The 19,815-nt window shown below is 41.1% G+C and overlaps 1 protein-coding gene across 5 annotated transcripts in view; it reads right to left on the reverse strand.

The window, feature by feature from the left end:
- The window catches only part of CABIN1 (calcineurin binding protein 1), a 117,690-nt gene that overhangs the window by 12,738 nt on the left and 85,137 nt on the right, over window positions 1-19,815 (reverse strand). For all 5 annotated transcript variants that reach the window (XM_082325091.1, XM_082325092.1, XM_082325093.1 and 2 more), the window contains exons 32-35: window positions 19,466-19,562; window positions 17,603-18,244; window positions 17,066-17,140; window positions 2,851-3,142 (exon numbers count right to left, since the gene is read on the reverse strand). In XM_082325091.1, coding sequence (XP_082181217.1) covers window positions 2,851-3,142; window positions 17,066-17,140; window positions 17,603-18,244; window positions 19,466-19,562 — 1,106 coding nt within the window. The remainder of the gene's footprint in view (window positions 1-2,850; window positions 3,143-17,065; window positions 17,141-17,602; window positions 18,245-19,465; window positions 19,563-19,815) is intronic.

The raw sequence follows: 19,815 nt of genomic DNA on the forward strand, positions 1-19,815 counted from the left end.
CATTACTTTAAATCATTCCAAGTATAAAAACCTTCTCTTGGTATCGAAACTCAGATGTAAATGTTTTCCTGTTCATCCCTTATAAGAATCATTATTAGCATAAGGATAGCGAAGAAGAAGAAAATGTCAAGATTTTTCAGCAATTTAGAACAGGGTAATACTGGAACAGCGTGACAGGCTGGAGAGGGTTTGTCTTAATTGTCTTATTTTAGTTTCCCCAGAGAAAACTGCAGGCTGAGCCACAACGGCTAACAGTCCCATGTACATTTATGCCTAAACGTCGGAAGCTCTCGTGCTGAGACTACCACCGTCATCGCTCTGCTGCTGGACTTCATCACGCCGTATTCTGTACCAGTTGGTCACGTACTAGGCAAAATCTCACTAAAATCTTTACAGAAGTAAGGAGTGGCATAGCATCAACGTTGCTTGGAAAGCCATTCCTTTTCCCGGGTGAAGTCACAGAACACGATAGCGGCTAATACTCTCTGATGTGGAATAATTTCGCATGAACAAATAGATACAGGAGGAGGTGACGAGACAAAAAAAGATGAAAACGGATTACTCTCAAAATGGGAGGAGTTTCTACAGAAACAGAGCTAATGAAAGGCAGATGGAAAAGGGTTATAGCAGAATTATAAATAATTCTTTTTAGAGGAGGTGGATGCAGAGGTAGGACAATTAAAAAGAAAAGAAAAAGAAAGGACACAGCAGTAATTGGTGTCTCTCTCAGCTAGAGAAATGACCTGTCAGGTGGGTCTGAGAGCCAGAAAGCCAGATACAACGCATGCATTCAGCACTGGAATGAGAGCTCTGCAGAGAGAGCCTCTTGATCTTCAGGCACAGTTTCAGGGGTATAATTTTGGCAGCTAACCCTTCCATCTCCCTCAACCAAGATGATGTATAGAAAGCATGAAAGAAGAAAGAATAATATGTAACTTTACAACCCTAACAAAGCCTAGGAAGTCAAAAGATTTAAAATAAACGTTCCCCATCACTGGGAAACTGCAGAGAGGAAAGCACATCAGAAATGCTCGTGAGTTTAGCTTGAAAACCAAGAGAATGCATGAGCCCTTATCTGCATTGTCATTCCTACCAGTCTCCTTATTAAGTGTACAGCAACTTCACAGAGGGTTCTTTTTTTTTCTCCCCTGCTGTCTAGGCACAAACCTGAATTACTCCCTGTTGAACAAGCCTGCCAAGGTATCTTATGACACCATCCAACTCCATTCTTTAGCTTCGTAAGGACAGTAACAAACGTGGTTTATGCATTGACTAAGCCATTTCTTCCTTATGAGTCTCCTTTCTTTTCTTCCCCTCCCAAGACAATCTCTCCTGGATTTGTGAAAAAGGAAAATTAGAAGATTATAATGCAGCTGCTAATATTGGACGTTAAATTTCAGTTTTGTACTGTACTCGGAGATTAGCAAATTGGGAAGACTGATTTCTCCCTAATTTGCTCTTCGTTGCTGACAAATTCAGAAGATTATGTGCATTCAGATGCCAAGGCTGATTACATATGGAAAGAAATGAAATACCAGAAGTATAGAGATCAAAATTACAGAAAGTCACAATACCAGATTAACAAAACATCCAGACTAGATCAGAGTCTATTCGTTATTAATGAATATTATGCACCATTAGGTCTCACAAACCTGGGCACTATTTCCACTGTATCCTCATCTGTCACTTTTCACAATACCTGTATGTATTTGGTTCATTCATAACTTTATCTGGGCTCCTGCGAATTTGTCTATGGCATTTTGTGAGGAGTGTTAGGGCCCAAGCTCGTGAACAGATGGAGCGAGCAAAGCAGCAGCAGATGCTTTTTCAGACAGCGTTCCAGCTAAGGTTGCAAGAAAGTACAGGCTATGGCAGGTGCTGAGCCACCTTAACGTGCGCAGCGTCCCACAAAGAAGCACAACCATCTCTTTTTGGCACCCAAGACAAGTCTGAATTTGGGTCTAATCTTACTTCATTCCCCAAAGTGGATCAGTACTGCCTTACAAAGTAATTCCGACTACTGCTAACAAGCCAGCCTGCCATGACAGCAGTAAAGAAAAAGACAGCATTCTCATTTATTTCTTTCTTCATCTAGACAAACTGTATACGACCAAGCACATAACACAGTCCTAAACAAATCACACGATCCTGCTATAGAATAAATAACATTTGTTCTGTTTCTTCAATCCTTTTCTGTACTCCAACCTTGCACATAACCATACTTGGGCTATAAATAACATATTCCCAACATTCCAGTCCCGCCAGATGCTTCTTTTCTCAAATGTGAAAAGTAATAGCAATGATACGCTAACTTTATGAACCATGTAGAAGCTTGGAATTTTCAGTGTTATGTATCTCCACACACATATACAGGGCAGTGATACCTACGAATTTAAATATGTTAATCAGGCACTTGTAAGTCAGATGTAGGCTGTCCACCAGTTTATTTCAATTGCAATCACTTCTAACTTTTTTAAAGATTTAAGGTATTTTAAAGAACTAGATCCTTACCTCTTTGAAGAAAATAAAACAAATGTTTTTATGCTACTAGAAACTTAAATTCTCCATTTAAAACATATGACACTTTTTAGGCTGCTATTCCATGATTTCACATGCAAGTTACATAGACAGGGGTCACTCTTTTAATCTATCCTAGTAATTAAAGTATGTATTAATTATGTAGATGTGCTCAATTCAGGACCAAGACAAAAGTCTCTGTCTGTGTAGCCTTTTGAACATGGTCTAGTGATCAGAAAATGGGCCAGAGTCAGAACTCGGGCACTGACTCGCCCCGTGGCCTTGGCAAACCGATTAGAGAGGGCCAAAACGTTCTCTCTCCCTGAGCCTTACCGCGTGCGAGATCACTCATGCTGGGAGCCGTCTCTGCATTCTGACTCCGGAGATGCTCAGCGTCCCTGTGTGACTCCTGGGATGGAGGTACTGAAGATGCTGAGGAGGAGGAAGATGAAGAGGAAGAGGCTGGTTTGGATTTGGAATGCAGATCGTTCAGTCTCAGGAGATTTTCAGGAGTCACAGTATCTGGATTCACTGGGGTAGGATGCAGCGTGGCTGGCGTTACTGGGAAGAAGCTCTCTCTGTTATCCTTTGTATGCTTTGGGGTTGTGGGTGTTTCTCCTGTGGACTACATAAAACAAAAATGGGCAGGCAGAGAGTGAGAAAATACGTGCCGGTAATTCTGCATATGCTACCTGCTTCAGTGACAACTGCGGGTAGTACAACTTCTTGCAGACAGAAAATACTCTCTCTAAAGCAAATATAAAAATCAATCACTATTATAAAGAAATTGTTCTCCTTTACAGATTATTTTTCTGTTCTTTACAGTCTGTTTATCAAACTAGCACTTGAACGTTTATTCACATTCACAATACTTTATTTAACAAATCCCTCACAACATAACATACTTCCCTGAACCCCGTTATTAAGCATGAATTACAAAGTCTTGCGAACAGACACGTTTCTTTCATTTAAAAATATGTTGACAAACCCTTGACCTGAACAAACAGATCTGCAGTGCTTTAAGAGAATTTGCAAATTATTAAAAGAAATTATTCTTAGTTGATGATGATGTGAGAAGAAACGGAGAAAGCAGAAAAATGTATTTGCTTGCAAAATAAGCGATCAGCCTAACCCCAAATCATGAATTTCCAGTAACTGCAGAACTGAGTAACTCTGGTGTCCAACTTGGAACAACGCTCTGGAAGATCTGTTGCCTTTGCAGAAGTAGCAGTGGCACTAAGAGCAACGCTCTTCTCCAAAGCCAGAGCTAAGAATTTAATGCAGCGTCATTAATTATATAGACAGAAGGTAGAAGGGTGGCATAAATTCACCAAAGAAGGGGACAAAAGTACCCATAAAATTAGTATCTTCTCTATAATTTTTATCAGCGATCACATGAAGCATTCTTGCCTGTGAGGCCGCAGAATGCATTTATTTCATGCTCTTTACAGTTTTCATTTAATGGAGACTTATTGGACCGTAAAAGATATGGTTGAATGGAACCCTCAACCGTTTAATTGTCTGTCTCATACCGCTACCTCTCATACCTCTACTATGAAGAATAACTCATTTTAACCATGGTGATAGAGTATGAGTGTTTGAAATAGAAATAAAGAGTTCTGCCGTCAAATGTAAAATCAAATTGGGCCCTAATGTCCTAGATGACCAAAGATTTATTACAATGCCAGAAAAGTCAGCAGAATTTCACTCAGAGAACAGAGTAAGTTTCAGCTGGAGAAATTACATACTTAAAATTCAAAGGCGGAAAGCACACAAGTACATTTTTTAAAAATAATTGGTGGAATGTACTTTTAAAGTTCCTGAACTTGATTAATCAATCTCTAAAAAGCATATGATTAAAACCTGCCAGATTCTGTGTGCACACAAAAACTAAAATACAGCAGCTATATTCACAACAGTTACCGTATTGGATCAAAAAAGGTCTGTCCTGCTTCTGAAAGCAGCAAGTTTCTGATGTTCAAAGCATCGGTTCCAAAACTAAAGGTCTCAAGATGCACAAATGGGATCACACAAACCCGAGGGAAATTAAACTGCAGAAGAAGCCTTAAGCCAGAAGTGAGATCACTAAAGGAAATGCCGCCAGCTGTGATTTAGAGGGAAAAGCCTTCACACCCATGCACTTCATTAACTTACATAACACATTGTGTAGAACCTGAAATCTCTGTGCTTGTATCCCAAATTTTTTCAGTAGAAATACATGAAGGTACTGCTAGTTAGGTACGTATTTGTTAAAAATGTATCTGCACCTCAAACTGTATTTCTATAAAAACGCACAGCTATTGCCATAGACAGAAAGAGGACATTTGGAAAGTAACTCAGCGATATTTGGATGGTACTCAGAAGAAAAATGATTGGTGAGAGAAGGAGCACAACATCATGGAGTAATTCCTGCTGGAAGGGACCTCTGGAGGTCTCTAGCCCAACGTCCTGCTCGGAGCAGAGCTGACCGCAAAGTTAGCTCAGCTTACTGCGGGCCCGAGTCCAGCCCAGTTCCAAGTATCGCCAAGGATGGAGATTCCACAACCTCTCCGGGCCCCTGTTCTAGTGCTTTACCACCTTCACAGTGAACATTTTTTTCCTGTCACTTCATCCAAATTTCTCTTGTTGCAGCTTTCAATGGTGCCTCTCATCTGGTTCCTTCCTCTCTGCTGCAGACAGCAATTCCATATCCCCACCCTCCATTACTCTTCTCCTCTCCAGGATGAAGCAACCCAGGTCTCTATGACTTCAGTGCCATAAGGGCACACTGTTGACCTGCGTTCAACCTCTTGTCCAGGGCTCCACATCTTTTTTGGCAGAGGTGTTCCCCAGCCAGTTACGTTGCACAGGGGTCGTTCTGCCCCAGGTACAGGACCTTGAGTTTCTCTTTGCCGAACCTTCGGGTAGCTCCTGTCAATGCAATCCTCCAGCCTACTGAAGTTCCTTCCAACGGCAGCTCTGCTCTCCAGCATACTGACCATGCCCTCCAAGTCGGTGGGGTCACTCGAACGCACTAAGGGTTCACCCCATCCCATCACCCAAGGCATCAGAGAGGATGATGCCCTGGTGCAAGTCTCTGAGGAATGCCATTGGGATCTGGCCGCCAGGTAGAATCCCAGCGGTTGGCCACACACATGAGCCAGGCAACGGAGGCAGTGACAAACGTGGAAAAGAGGAAAGCCTTCTTACAAGTTGTAAATGATCAAGCACGCAGAGAGAAAAGGTTGAGACTGAAACAACTCTGGTATACATAGATGGAACCAAATTCAAATTTAATTTCTGTCAAAATGAAGATGCTGTATCAGGGACAAGAAAAATAAATCAGTTTTTATTTTGAACTGGTTCCTCCAGGTGAAGTTGCGGTTTGGGCAAGATTTTTTTGTTGTTGTTGCAGAGAATCAACCTGCCTCATAAAGACAGTAACTATTTATTTGCGCAAAAGAACAACGGTGAAACTAACACGATGCTTCTGTCTCAGTAAAATGACTAAAAATTCTCATGTGTAGGCAAAAAGTACAGCCTTATACCAAAGAACAGCAACCAAAGAAGATTTTTGTATTTATGGCTTTAAAGGGAACCTTCCAGATGCGACCTGGTGAAGAGTTGTCTAAGGCTTCTACAAATAGACAGGTTCTTTTCAACCCAATGAAACAGAGACCTTGAAAGGAAAAAAAACCTCTCAATGACTGCCTTTTCTCGGGGGGGGGGGGGGGGGGGGGGGGGGGGGGCAGAAGAAAAAGGAGGAGAAAGCCATCTTTAAAATAAGAGTCAAAGCACTAAAAAACCCCGTCGTTGGCTACTGTATATTCTGCCACTCACATGGCCCCAAGAAAAGGGATTTAAACCTGCTTTGCATGTTTTCCTGGACCCAGAAACTGAAGAAAACCCAAAAGCCGTAACCAGAAAGCTAAGAGGAGCACCACAGTGAAGCACACGTTCTTTTCCCTAAAATATTTAGTTTTTAGTGTAAGGGCAAGGATTCCAGCAGCTCTGACCAGTAAGCGATGCCACTCACAAAGCCCAGGCCAGGGCAATGTCACTAACCATACTGCTCCAGACCGACGGGCCCACATTTCATCATCCTGCAGGTGACCGCCTCCAGGAAATCACTACTTTAACACCGCATTTGAGGAATAAACCCAGGAAAAACTCATTACAGGAAGTCTTGGATTTGCCATGCCAGAAGCACTTTATGTTCATCTATTGCTACTGCTATAGCAGCAGTTAAGGCACAATAAAGATTATTTTCCACCAACACATAGTAAGAAACTGAGAAGCAGTGACAACCCTTTACCAGTGTTTTATGTGGTTTCTCATTAGGAGATTTTTTTTAGTTTTTACTTTGTTGTGGCACAAAGTCAAAACTACAGAAATTCTCCTTCCCCCCCTCCAATCCACCTCACCGTGCTGAGCGTCTCTATTACCACCACTGCATTTGAGATACAGTAGCTTTATTACAAGTGGCTTTAGTCACCAAGAGGAAATGAATCTTCTCTTACGTTGATGAGGATGCTACTCATAGAACAAGTGCATATAACGGAAATAAGATGAACACTCGCTTATCTGCCTTCTTCATATCTTTCACTGCAGTTGCAGGTTCACCTAGTCAAGATCGGACTTCCTTCTGCACTTTTAACAACAAAATGAGGCACTGAAGAGAAGAGTGTGCACTACCTTTGGCTACTACGCTATCAAAGTGGATGGAAGAAACAGTTAAGGCTTATTAATATCCAAACGACGTGTCACTGACAGTGAGAAAAATAGTCCATTACTTCCATAAATATCCGCTATCTTATTTGCTCTTCTTTAAAATACTTACTAAAAATGTTCTTTGTTAAGAAACCTGTATAAAGCCAAAATTTCCATGAATAATTAGCACGCACGTTTGCATGAACTGTGACTATTTCTGACTTATACAGGGGTCCAAATCAGTCTCCTTATCTGCTAAAACTTTGACTATTTCAGCATACTCCTCAAAAAGATCATTCAGCTTCATGGAGGCTATGGGCAATCCCTTCCCATGCTGAAAGCTGACATAAAAAAAAAAAAAAAAAAAAGTAAAGAAAATGCAGAAAAGCCAGCACTGGGACAGCCTCCACCACGAAAAGTAGCGGCAAAAGCGCAGAAGTTGTTCACAGATGTCAGTGGAAAAAATAGCTCCCTGCAGTTTCCCAGTGAGGCACTTCAGCAATGAGACAAGAGCAGCAGCAAAAAGAAACTGAGCATTAAGATAGAATACGAGAAAAGTTTCCTTCATAGACTGAGAAGTCGTAAGCCAGACAACCTGACCAAGGGTTTATTTTTACCTTCTTTATTGTTGTTTCCAAAACACATTTTGAAAAACAAAGGCATCCTACAGGAACCTTACTGATACTACTTCTGGAACGGTTCACTGCTCTGGGGCTGTGGGAAAAAGGAAGGATCAACTGTTCCATGGAAAGGGAAGGCGACGGTCTTCCCAACAGAAGTTTCCTAATGAAAGACGCTGTGGCCGCAACTGTTCCATAACGTTTTCTTGTTGATTTCTTAAAATTATTCCCATGTCTCAGTTTAGCACCCTGGTGCTCTGAATCCACCTACAAAGAGAGGTATGCCCTTTTAAAAGAATACCAGCCCATCACCACAAAGCCTGGAAGCTGTCACACAAACTGGCTGAACGACATGCCGGCCACATTACAATATCACCACTCCAACTTCTGCTCAATATTGTGTTTTAATTAAACTATGCCTATTTGTATTTTTTTCTCAATCTCTCTGCAGCAGTATTTGAAAGGAATCTCATTTGGAAGTTTTCTTCAAGGTACATTAGAACTAGCAGCAATAGCCACGATCCAGATTCTGAAGAACATTATATTTCCTAAGATTACAGTTTTATTTCCTAAGATTACAGTTTTCTATACAGAAAATAATGAAGGTTTATATACATATGACTGAACTGCACTGTAGCCTAACAAAATCCTCCATTTACACAAATGCACGCAGGGGCTTAACGTCCTGCTCTACACAGGCAGCCATATTCCAGCAACGCTTCCATACACAAAAACATCATTATTGGACCAAGAGAGACAAGGTAGTAGGATGAAAAACATTGATAGACAAAGTAAAAGACAAAAAGTGACTTTTCTTTCCTGCATGTTCACGTAATGATTGCTTTCTGCAGGAGACAGGAGGAGGAGAGCTGTTAATTATATCAAGAATACACCTCCAGGATAGAGTAAGAGGGGGATGCCATGGCAACTGGCAAATGCAACAGTGAACAAAATGGTCACCCTTTGGTGGGAGTGAGACCATGACAGAGCTCGTCCTTTTGTCCCCCCCATCCCCACCTCCTCCCTCCCCCTCCTTTCTTGTCATCTTTGCTGCATTAATAAAGCATACAGACAACTGAGGGAAAACAACTTTTTCTGTAAGCAGTCTCTGACGTCTTGATGCGCAGGAAGAAAAGATGAAAATTAGCAGCACGTGGGCGGAACAAAAAGGGGGGTGAAAACACATGAGGTAGAACTAGATATGATTATTTTCTAATTATTTAGTATTTTACTTATCTCCTCCCATCCCCAGCAAAGTGCCTTTACAGAAGGCTTTTAGCTGCTTCTTGAAGAGAACAGCTTGGTGGTTTGTTGGTTTGTGGATTTTTTTTTTTTTTGAAGTGAGAATTCGAGAAGAAAATGCTGTAGACATTCAAGGCAGTTCAAACAAGTCACTCTCAAGTTTTCTCCTTGAAGGAAAAAGCCTAAGACCGTGTCACTGCAGTGCTGACTGCATTCCACAGCAGAAGGGGAAAAATCCACCGAAGTGCCCTCTAGCTCCACTCGCAGAAGACGGTTTATGCTGTTCCAGATAAAACGTCAGGTTCGCTGCAGGGTCCGCACAGAGGTGGCGGCACCGCCAGGCTGACGCTCCGGAGCCCATCTCAGCCCTCCGCCTGCGCCCGCTGCAGCCCCTGCACAGCAAGCCCCGCACCTACGAGCCCCTGGAATCCTTCAGTACGAGGCTGGGATTACCCACCACCAGCACTGGGAAGATTTAAACACTGGTGAAAGATGAAAACAAGACCTCAGTTATCCGTTTTGGAACTAGAGTAGGGCAGCAACAGCAGCACTAAAACAGTGCCTTTGCTCAACAAATACTGCTTTTGTAGCAGCAGCAAAACTTTGTAAAATCAGGGATCGCGCTGGCAGCCCGCCAGGAGCCTGAAAGGCACGGCTGATTTGCATAACCTGATTGTGCCTTTGTGTTTGTAATAAAATTTACTTGTTTTGATTCTCGTGGCAGCTTCTTCCTGAAGCATCATGTTTAATTAGATCTGACGCTGAAAGCTGCTGAGGAGTTTTGACTGCAGGTTTGGAAAGGGAAACAAACAGAGCACCGGGAGTTTGGCACCAGCCGGTGGGAGGCGGTGGTCACGGACCTGTTGCTCTAGAAGAGGCGAGTGAAGCCAGGGGCGAAAGGGAGGATTTGAGCCATCGGAACAGTGCGGGCAGAGCTCGAGGTTTGGCAGCTGCAGCAGGAAAGGGTGGCTGAAAATTTCTTTTCTCTCCCTCACTCTTCAGGGATGGAGCTGGTCCCAGAGCAAGGATTTTTTGGCTAAGGCAGCAGTGAGTCTTAAATAACTCAGTAATGTTGAAATAGTCCCTTCTCATGACATTTAGATGATATACTATACTGCGAGGAGCCAATAGAAACTTCAGCTGCTACAACACTACCCATTACTAGGGCTTTCTACACACAGTCCCATATTCTCAAGGGTCACAACACAGGACTAGAGACTTAGTGGCATTTTGGAACTCTGCCTTTGAACACTCATGTATTTTTAGAGACGTTAAATCCAGCCCTGTGTGCAATGTTGATGTCTACAATATTTTCAGCTATTTGTTTTATGTAAATTCAGTTCTCAGGATTGGCGATACACAGTATACCCTAACACACAAGCACAAAGTTTTACCTGTCCTCTTTAGGCTACCTGTCATGACAGCTTCAACACTGGTGACAACTGTAATTTTAGTATTAAGGCATTCAATATTAAGTCCACAGTAACAAAAATACCTTTCCAAGTTGCAAGTCAAGAAAAAAAAAAGACAGATGTGTTCTTATGCTGAAGTATCTCCACAGGCATTAACAGAATATTCTGTGCGCTACAAAGCTTCATCCTAACTTGTGCTGCAATAACCTTCCCACGTCGGCACATCCTTAACAGTATCACAGACATCATCGGTATCTATGAAATGAAGAATTTAATACGACCAATTTTAGGCAGTCAGTGGAAAGGCTTATTAGAAATTCTCTAATTATCTAGAAGCCTTACAACTGCTTTCTGCCAGCACATCCCCTCCTCGGTCCTTAGGACCACACATTTAAGCATAATGCTACGTCAAGGTCAAACTAGTCTGCCTCTTCATCTTTCATTCTCCCTCAACAAGGTCTCCTTGGTATTCCATTTCCAGGGACCATTAATTTCATATAAAAATCATAGTTGGCAAGACTAAAAATACATCTTATAACTCAGAGCAATAGCTGACTGCTTTCAGGATCTCTGCAAATCTTTTTGATAACATTCTCAGAGGGAGAAAAATCAAAGAAAAGAACAAGCATCCTTCAAAACGCTGCTTGACCACAAAGTGAATTAACCTCTAGTGTAACTTTAGTAACTTAACTACTAGCGACAGAGTGACCACTACGGGACAGCGATGTCAGCCCACTTGATACGTGCACATCAAAAATCTTACTCACACCTAAGAACTTAAACGGAAAAGCACAAGAAGAGGAGCGACTTCCCGCCAGAGCTGTTGTGCGGCCCGGCGCGCTGCGCGGCCGCACGAACGCCGGTGCCAGCAGCGAGGAAGGCATGCCGTGGCACAGGGAGGAGCAGCCACCAAGGAAGCAGGGCCTTTCTTCTTCTAGCAGCGGTTCTCACTTTGAAGCGCTGATTTAACTGTGCTGTGCTCGTACGCTACGGCTCACTATCACGTCTTCCAGGGGATGTCACTTCAAACAACCACAAAAAAATGCAGAAAACTCCAACGCCATCACGACTCGTAAGCTCAACCAGAACTGCTTACAGTTACAAAAAGCCCATCAGACGAGATGGGCTACTGCTCTCCTACCCTTTCCAGCTGCAGGACTACTCACGTCCTAACTCCAAATACTAGCATAGATAACTAAATGTCTTTGGAGTCACAACCCCACTCCTGATGGGTCATTACTGGTGGCCATGACACCCGTCTTTGGAAGGTGCCGCAGTCTGAACTCAATTTAAGTACTCTCGGGAACTTTAGTCTCTTATTTTTAAAAACAGTGCAATAGGCTAAAAGGTCAATAGGAAATACTAGAAAATGTGAATATTTGAGAAGATATTTTGTTAAATCGTCAGCATACGCTAGTTCAGTCATATGATAACTCAGGGACTTCAACAAGAGCACTTAAATATGCAAGAAGCAGCAAAACTAAATTCTCTGAAGGGCTGATAATTATACTATTGTAGCAGATAAAATGGTATTTATTTTCAAAGCGTTCAATGGGCAATCTTCTGTAAGACTGAAAACTGATCAGACAATATTGCTCTTGTCCTCTTAACTCTGAGGACACAACAAGAAAAACAACAGCATTAATATCAGTGTTTAAGGATGTTGCATCACCACTCTCTAGATTTTGAGCCAAAGTGTGCTGAAGTTGGTGAATAGATTAGTTTTTTGAATTATTATTATTATTATGGAATACTGAAAGAAATCTCCCAGCAATTTATATTGAATAAATTTTTATATCAATTACTGGAATCCTATCTGTTTATGCTACTCCGTTTCCCACACATCATAAAGGATTTTCCTTTTTTATTAAAACCAAAAAACCTGCACACATTTTAGTCTCCCCCCCATTTCGCTTTCACATTAGATAGTGTTACAAGCTCAGATTTTACTTCACCATTATGGTTTAACAGTAAATACTTATTACAGTAACACTGAACCTAGCCTAATACAAACACAGCACAAATTATTCATGAAGTTAAAATCCCCCCCCCCAGATGGTAATATACATGGATTAATTTATATTGTATTTCCTAGCAGCTTTCTCAAGCTCACAAGTCTCTCTTTGGTAGCCTCTCTGAATGACTGTTTCAGGTCTTCAGCTGCTTCTGCATTAGACATTAAAAACTCAAAGCCCGCCTTAGTAGGATTTGGCAAAGCAGAATTATGTTTGCTATGGGAAAACATCAACTACTCCGGAAGTAAGAGTTGGATCCAATTAAGTCTGAGAAGATGTTGAATTGATAAGGTGATGCTCGACTGATTTTGTTTAACTGGTAAGGTTCCTCGCCACACTAGAGCTTTAATGCTACAGCATTTTATCCGAGCCTGTACTGAGCACACACAGGCACACCCTTCTGTTAAAGGTACTGCAGCCTACGCACAAGCACATCGTTAAGCATCCGGTAAAGGCATTAAGCAACTCCTGAACTACGAACAGCAGCCACGTGTATAAAGGACCCCTTTCTGAAACACAATCTTCTGTCCTGGCACCAGCAGGGTATGTCACCCCCCCATGCAAGATCTCATGACAGAATATCCACATCCACTTCTTTGCTGATGTGTCACATTTCAGTAGAGAATACTTCCACGTCAACAGTTCTCCAGGAGAACAGGAACTTATCGTGGCAAGGTTTTGTACCACCCGCTTTTTCTGCCTTCTTCAAAGCTGGGAGCCAGCCTGTCTAAGCCACTTCCCCAGGTATTTAGCTGACTTTGTAGAAGATGGTGCTAGAGTCTCACTGGCTCAATACACGTTAACATCGCATCAGTCATCAGGACGACAGAGGATTTCTGAAACCGAGTGAAAAGGTCACAGTATTGCCAAGCTATTAAAAAGATTAGATCTCATCACAAAAGTATAATAACCCACTTTGTCAAATTCCGTTTACTGACTGCCGTATTGTTTCCTGCTTATGCCTGAAGAAGCATATAAAAAGATTTCAATGGAGTTGTTAAATATTTAGGTTAAAAACTCTGACTGGTCTGGAAGAAAGCTGAAAAGGCATAATTCAAATAACTCCTAATTTTAGTAGCAAGTGAAAACTTCCATAAAGAAACCGTATACTGACTGGAACTGTAAAATACAACAACCAGCAGAGAAAGACATAGATCAAGGTGGGGTTTGTGTTCCCCCCTTTTTTCTTGACTCTCAGTTCCTTGGGATAAGTGACTGAAGAACCACAGGCCCTATAAACCTACTCAAACCGTCCAATAACAAAGCACTTCTCTGGGATGCGGCAGCTCTATACGTGACATCATTTGTTTACTGAAGGCAAATACTTGCCAATTTTAAATAAAACAGGATTCAGTCTGTTGAAAACAGACAGATGTCTACAAGAGTGGCTATTCCTGTGTCTCCACGCTAATTCACAGCGCTATACTAGCAGTAGGGCAGCTTCACACAGCTGACAAGATCCTGCTAGAAGCAAACGACAGGGAGCCTGCAGCACGTGATCATCTCATCAGCTGGAACCACCTCCTAAGAGGGAAGCTTCAAAGTGCATCACGGTACGAGGTATGTTTTATTTCAAGTGATTTAACAGGAAACCTCATCACTTCCCGTGCAGTTCAATACCAGCTCACCTACTGCATCGGCTTTCAAGGTTCGTTTGTGTGCAGGTTTTTCACCTCCAATGTTTTGCCACATGCCTGAGCAACTGTAGGCTTTGCTGGAAAAGCTGGCGCAGCGATCGCATACCCAGGATCTTCAAGAAAGCCCAGCCAGGAACTTGGCTGATACACGCGAGTTTGTTGAGTAGTTTTTCAAAAGGTGAATACATCCAAAAAGCAAACAGTAACATTACTTTTTAGAGAAGCTGATAGCAAATTCTTTTTATTTTGAAGTCATAAATCACAGCGTGATGACTCCTATTTTTTCCCCCCAGGATAAACTAAAAAACTCTTTAACATTCTGAGCCAATATTTCATTATTAAAAAAATAAAAATCTGTTAAATATCAAGACTATGAGCAAGGAAACACTTCCACGAGAATACCTCTCTTGACATTTCTGTTCATTTCTATAGTTCAATGGAAAAATGTCACTGACTTCCTTAGGGGCACAAATTGGAGAAAGTTACTTCCATGAAAATCTAATAAAGAAAAACTCCCTTTACTCTTACATCCTCTCCTGTTACTCTGCTAGGAGATGCACTGTACAAATGCACATTTTAATTAGATGCACTGTTAGATAATTTTTATCTCTGTATTAACAGCTGGAAACCTTTATGGATACTCAAGACTCAGACTTTCTACACAGCACATGGAAAAACACGGGTTGGCATGCCTCTTGACAACTAAAACTAACACCATTTCGAGAAGACATTTAGTGTGAAGGTAATCTTGTCTAGAACAAATGCTGTATAACAGAGTCTGCCCTGAGGGTCTGAACCTCCTCTGCCCTCCTGGACAAGGCAATTATCACCAATAAAACAATATTCATCAAAGTGAGGAGAACACGTACCCACAGATTCAAGAATATAGTGCATGAAAACACAAGGTTCAAGCTCCATTGGAAGGCTCCTATCTTAAATGGAAACAAGAAATATCTGGAACCTTTCACAAAAGACACAGAAATATCTGCTTTTCCTGAAGTTGCAGAGTAGACAGCACTAAACCTTGTTACAGGAGCTGACCTACAGCCTCAATTTTCTTCAGCTCCACTAGGCAGGAAAACCTAAAAGGAAGACCTCCTACCTCCATATAATACAGGAGGTTCACCTTGGAAGTTCTTCTACCTATTAACCAGCAACTCGAACACAGTTGCGCTTTAGTTCTGAGGAGCATTTGTCACGTACGTTACCACACTGAAGGGAGGACCAGGCAATGTGCGTTATTTGAAGTCAGGTTGAAAAGATCTAAAGAACAGAGGCAGCGTTCTGGTGATAGATATCAAATCTGCTTCAGAAATGAGAGTTATCTGAAGGTTTAAGAAATGTATTTATTTTGAAAAACAGGCGAGATAGGTATTCAAATCCATTTCACATTAAGACAATACTTGACTTGCTAACATCAGAGATGTACCTCCTCAAAAGTTTATGTTTTTGCAAAGCAGAGATGGCTGTATCTTACAGAAGAAAAGCCTCATCCAAACTTGGAGGATGAAGAGAAATTCTGAACAACTCTTACTGTCCTTCCGTTTTTATGAAAATTAGTGCCTAGGCAAAGGGAAAGAAGCAAGCGATGGAGAAGCAGGCAGTTCTCCCCCTCCCTGCAACCACAGTACGTTTTTTCTGGTAACTGGCGAGTTGGAATGCAGCGTGCGGGTATCTCTAGACTCGTCATAGCATGTGCTCCTCCTTGGGCACTTCTACCGGGTAGCACACACGACAGGAAGATGAACTGACAGGAGATGATGGGAAGATGAAATAATAGAAGAGATACTTGAGGGACAGAAGAGATGAACTGCAGAAAAACAGAATAAATGCTTGCAGCTCATAAAACAAGTTTGTTCAAGACATTTCTGAAAGAGCTCTACTTTAAATCGGTACTGAACATGATTCAACATATTCATAGTTATCTACCCTTCTTATGCAGAAAACCTTAGAGATGCTTCCTGTTTTACAGACTCAAGCATGGTACAGACCACCACTTGTGAAACAAGGACAACAGAAGGTTTCTAAGTTGCTCTCAAACAGTTTTTTTTCAAATATTTTTAGACAAATACTATTTTAATTACTTTTTTTTGAGAGCTAGCAATCGATAACACAGACTACATTTTCATAGAACAAAACATGCACAAAGTCCTGAGCAGTATTAAAACACAGACTATTAACTAGGAACATAGATTTTTCTTCACAATGTATTTTATCTTCTAGTCAAAATCTGCTGAGTAACTGCTTCATTTTGTGCTGGTGGCAAAAATTACAGGAAGTACAAAACTAGAAAATACTTTGGGGCTTTCAACTGATGGTTTGCTGATAAAATGAATGACCACTAAACATATAATTCATCCAGTTTTCTTCTTGGCTTTGATTTCACATCAAGGACTGATAAATAACCATCCCTTTAAAGCTCTATAATTGATTGCTGGATAAACCCAGAAACCACAAGCTAAAAACAAACTGAATAATATAACAGAGTTAAAATCAGATTCTCAACCATGCAAGTCGAGAGAAAAGATATTTGTTATCTCTGGAGCAGAGTGCAGTGTTAGCAAGGGAAGAGCTGATGAGATTGCTAGCCCTTAGGGATCAGAGAGAAGTAATTACCATGCATGAAATGCTGAGGAATGATGTGGACATTAAGAAAATTATGGTGTGCCATAAATATTTCAATTTGAAGATTGGTTGGGGTTTCCCCAAAAGCTTTCGGGCACGCAAACTGTCCTTCAAGCCTGACATAAACAGTAGCAATGACCCTAACAAAAGGGATGAGCTCCCTACACTAATGTGGCCCAACTTATCTTAGATGACAACAATACAAGGAAAGTAGGTATTTCTAATTGCTGCAAACACCCAGCGACAGACTTGATTGTACAAAGTAATAAAAGCTTGTTACAAGCAGCCAGGGCCTTCACAGAGCTTACCTGTTTCTGTGCTGATGCTCCCATGTGCACCTGGCAAAACTTGACTGCCTGTTCGAGTGCTGCTTCTTCATCCACCTGAACACAGAATCACAACTAATGAAATCATAATTACTGAGCTCATCTGTAAATCTAATTAAATTCAGATGAAATGGGGATGTAGAGCATGGGAGTAAGGGGGAGAAGCAGCACTTCTACAGCAGAACAGTGATCTTAAGTTATTCAGGAGTATATATTAAAAGACATACAGCTCTCTCTTAATTCAAACTAAGGTTTAGCATGAATAAACGCCACATAATTGGTATTATAGCTCTTAACTGGTTTCAGAAATTTAGTTCCAAAACATGGAGGGTCCTACTTTCCCCCCCACCCCCAGCAGTGGTCTTGTCAAGAGAGTGGTTCTTTGGGAGATATTTATCTCCCCAACTTTTGAACAGATATAGGGGCAATTTTATACTGCTTGGTTTGGCAATTATTGTTACTCTATAATCATGTCTGAGGTCACGTAGAGAAATTACAATTAATGACAACATACTTTACCTGTTTGATCAGCATGTACGTTTCAGACATGATCTTCTCAATTTTACCCAGGTCATAGGCCATAACTTTCTGACCTTGCTGCCATACTCGATAAGCATCGAGCAGAAGTGTTTTCCCAGACTCCACATCCTCAAGTAATTTCCTCTTCCTGCTTGATCTCTGGACAGGTTCTTCTGTAGGTACTGCTTGAACTATTCCCTTAGCTGCCTGCTGCTGATGTTTTGAGCTGATACTTAGCTCTTCCAAAGAAAGTTCTGGAGTCCGGCTCTCTGGAGCTCTCTCCTTTGAGGTCCTGCCAGACTGAAGACGGTCTGGCTCGCTGCGTTTACATGAAGAATCAAATTTTTCAGGGTCATTGGAATATCCATCAAGATCCATAGGCTCAACTGAACCAGGCCCAGGAAGCTCTTTAATTTCCTTGTCATTCTTGTCCTCTTGTTCCAATATGTCCATAGCATTGGGAATCTGTCCCTGGGTCCCTTCCTTTACTCCATTTTCAGTACTATGCACTACTCCATCCGATAAAACTGGCTTTTTGGGAAGGACATCTTTCCCCTCTTCAGCACTAGTTTTATTAGAGACGTCTGTTGTCATCCTTCCTGAAGCAAGGTTAGAAGACTTGGAACTCTGATCTTCTGAAACCTTAATAAAAGAAGTAATTCGTCTCTGTTATTATTGAAATCAGAAAGGATTTGAGCACAGCTATGACTATCATGAATACTGACAATGAGGACCTTTACATTACTGCCTCTGCTGAAGAAAATGCATTTATTCTATGTTCATTCTTGTTTGTTCCTGAATATTAATTAATCCAAGCCACAAGTCTTACAATTAAAGTATCTTAATCAGTGAAAACACCACAGAGAAATCAACAGCACAGGCTGAACCAAAGCTGCAATGGTTTTCCCCACCCCACTACTTCAGTCTATACTATGGGATCCAACTAAATGAAATCCAAGGTTTTAGAAGACCACAATTTTCTTCTAATGTATTGAAATCAAAACTGAACCTGTTTCTTTTGGCAGCTGCAGCTCAATCTCACATTTAAGAATCTTCCCTTTGGTTGCTCTTACATAACTTTCTTCTTGTTAGTAGATCAAGAGGTACGCTAAACTGCTATAGTATTTTAATTTTTGTACCTTTACTTTGGTGATGGTCCAAAGGTAGAAAACTTCTGTACATCATCTCTTCATTCAAAAATCACTAATGATACAATTCTTCCATCCAGATTTATGAACAAACTATTTCATACACAGAGTTCCAGTGTTCTTAAGGATGTTTTCATTTAATTTGTTAAACCTATACTCTTAAGGTGGAAAACCCCTAGGAACAAGTTCTTCCTTGAATGTGTTTACCAAATAAACTTCCAATTTCCAGTTATCTTAACCTGGAAACTGATTAGTCTCTACATGCCTTTTTAAAGTGAAATCTACATGACAATTAAATGTATAACAGGCATGGTGCTGTCAAGGACTAGCAGTTAAAAATGGCTAGGCATGTAAATACCTAGTTGCCTGGTTTTGTTTTGCAAGAGGAATCTTAATTCATTTCAAAAGGAAATTTCAATAGACCCCACCTGAAAATGTAGCTGTTCTTATACTCCATCATTTGAAGTTTAAGGGGCAGTCAAACCAAACTTACTGCAATCCATTCTCAACAACTGTATTTGTTACTGGATTTCAAAAATTAAAACCAACAATGCTGGAAGAAAGTTTTCTGTGTAGTTGCATATAAACAAAAGATATTAGAAGTAAGTGATAATAATGTAGCCCTTCAGCCTCAGGAGCTCTAAGGAATGAGTAAACTGAACCTAGAAAAATCTAATTACTAAATGGACGACCATTAAACGCACTGCTGCCTTACCTGCGTCAGATCGTTGAGAGTGTCCTCCAACACTTTCACGGTAAGCACAAAGGCTTGCTGGGCCAGAACCTGCCGATCTGCATCACGCAAGTACTTCCTGGGCCACAGTAAGATAACAGAAATTAAGCTGTCAGAAGCTTATAGGACTTCAAAAGCAAGAACCAGGACATTAAAAAAAAAAACAACACAAAAAAAACCCAAACAAAAAAACCCGACACAACAATTTTAAAACAAGTTAGAAGAAAGCAAACAGAACATATCCAGTTGCATATTGAAATATAACACTTTAGCTATGTTTCCCTCCACTTCTCCCCTCCCCACAATCACCAAAGATGACATGCATGAAGCAA

This window comes from Platalea leucorodia, assembly GCF_965183815.1.
Source record: "Platalea leucorodia genome assembly, chromosome: 12".
Taxonomy (NCBI): domain Eukaryota; kingdom Metazoa; phylum Chordata; class Aves; order Pelecaniformes; family Threskiornithidae; genus Platalea; species Platalea leucorodia.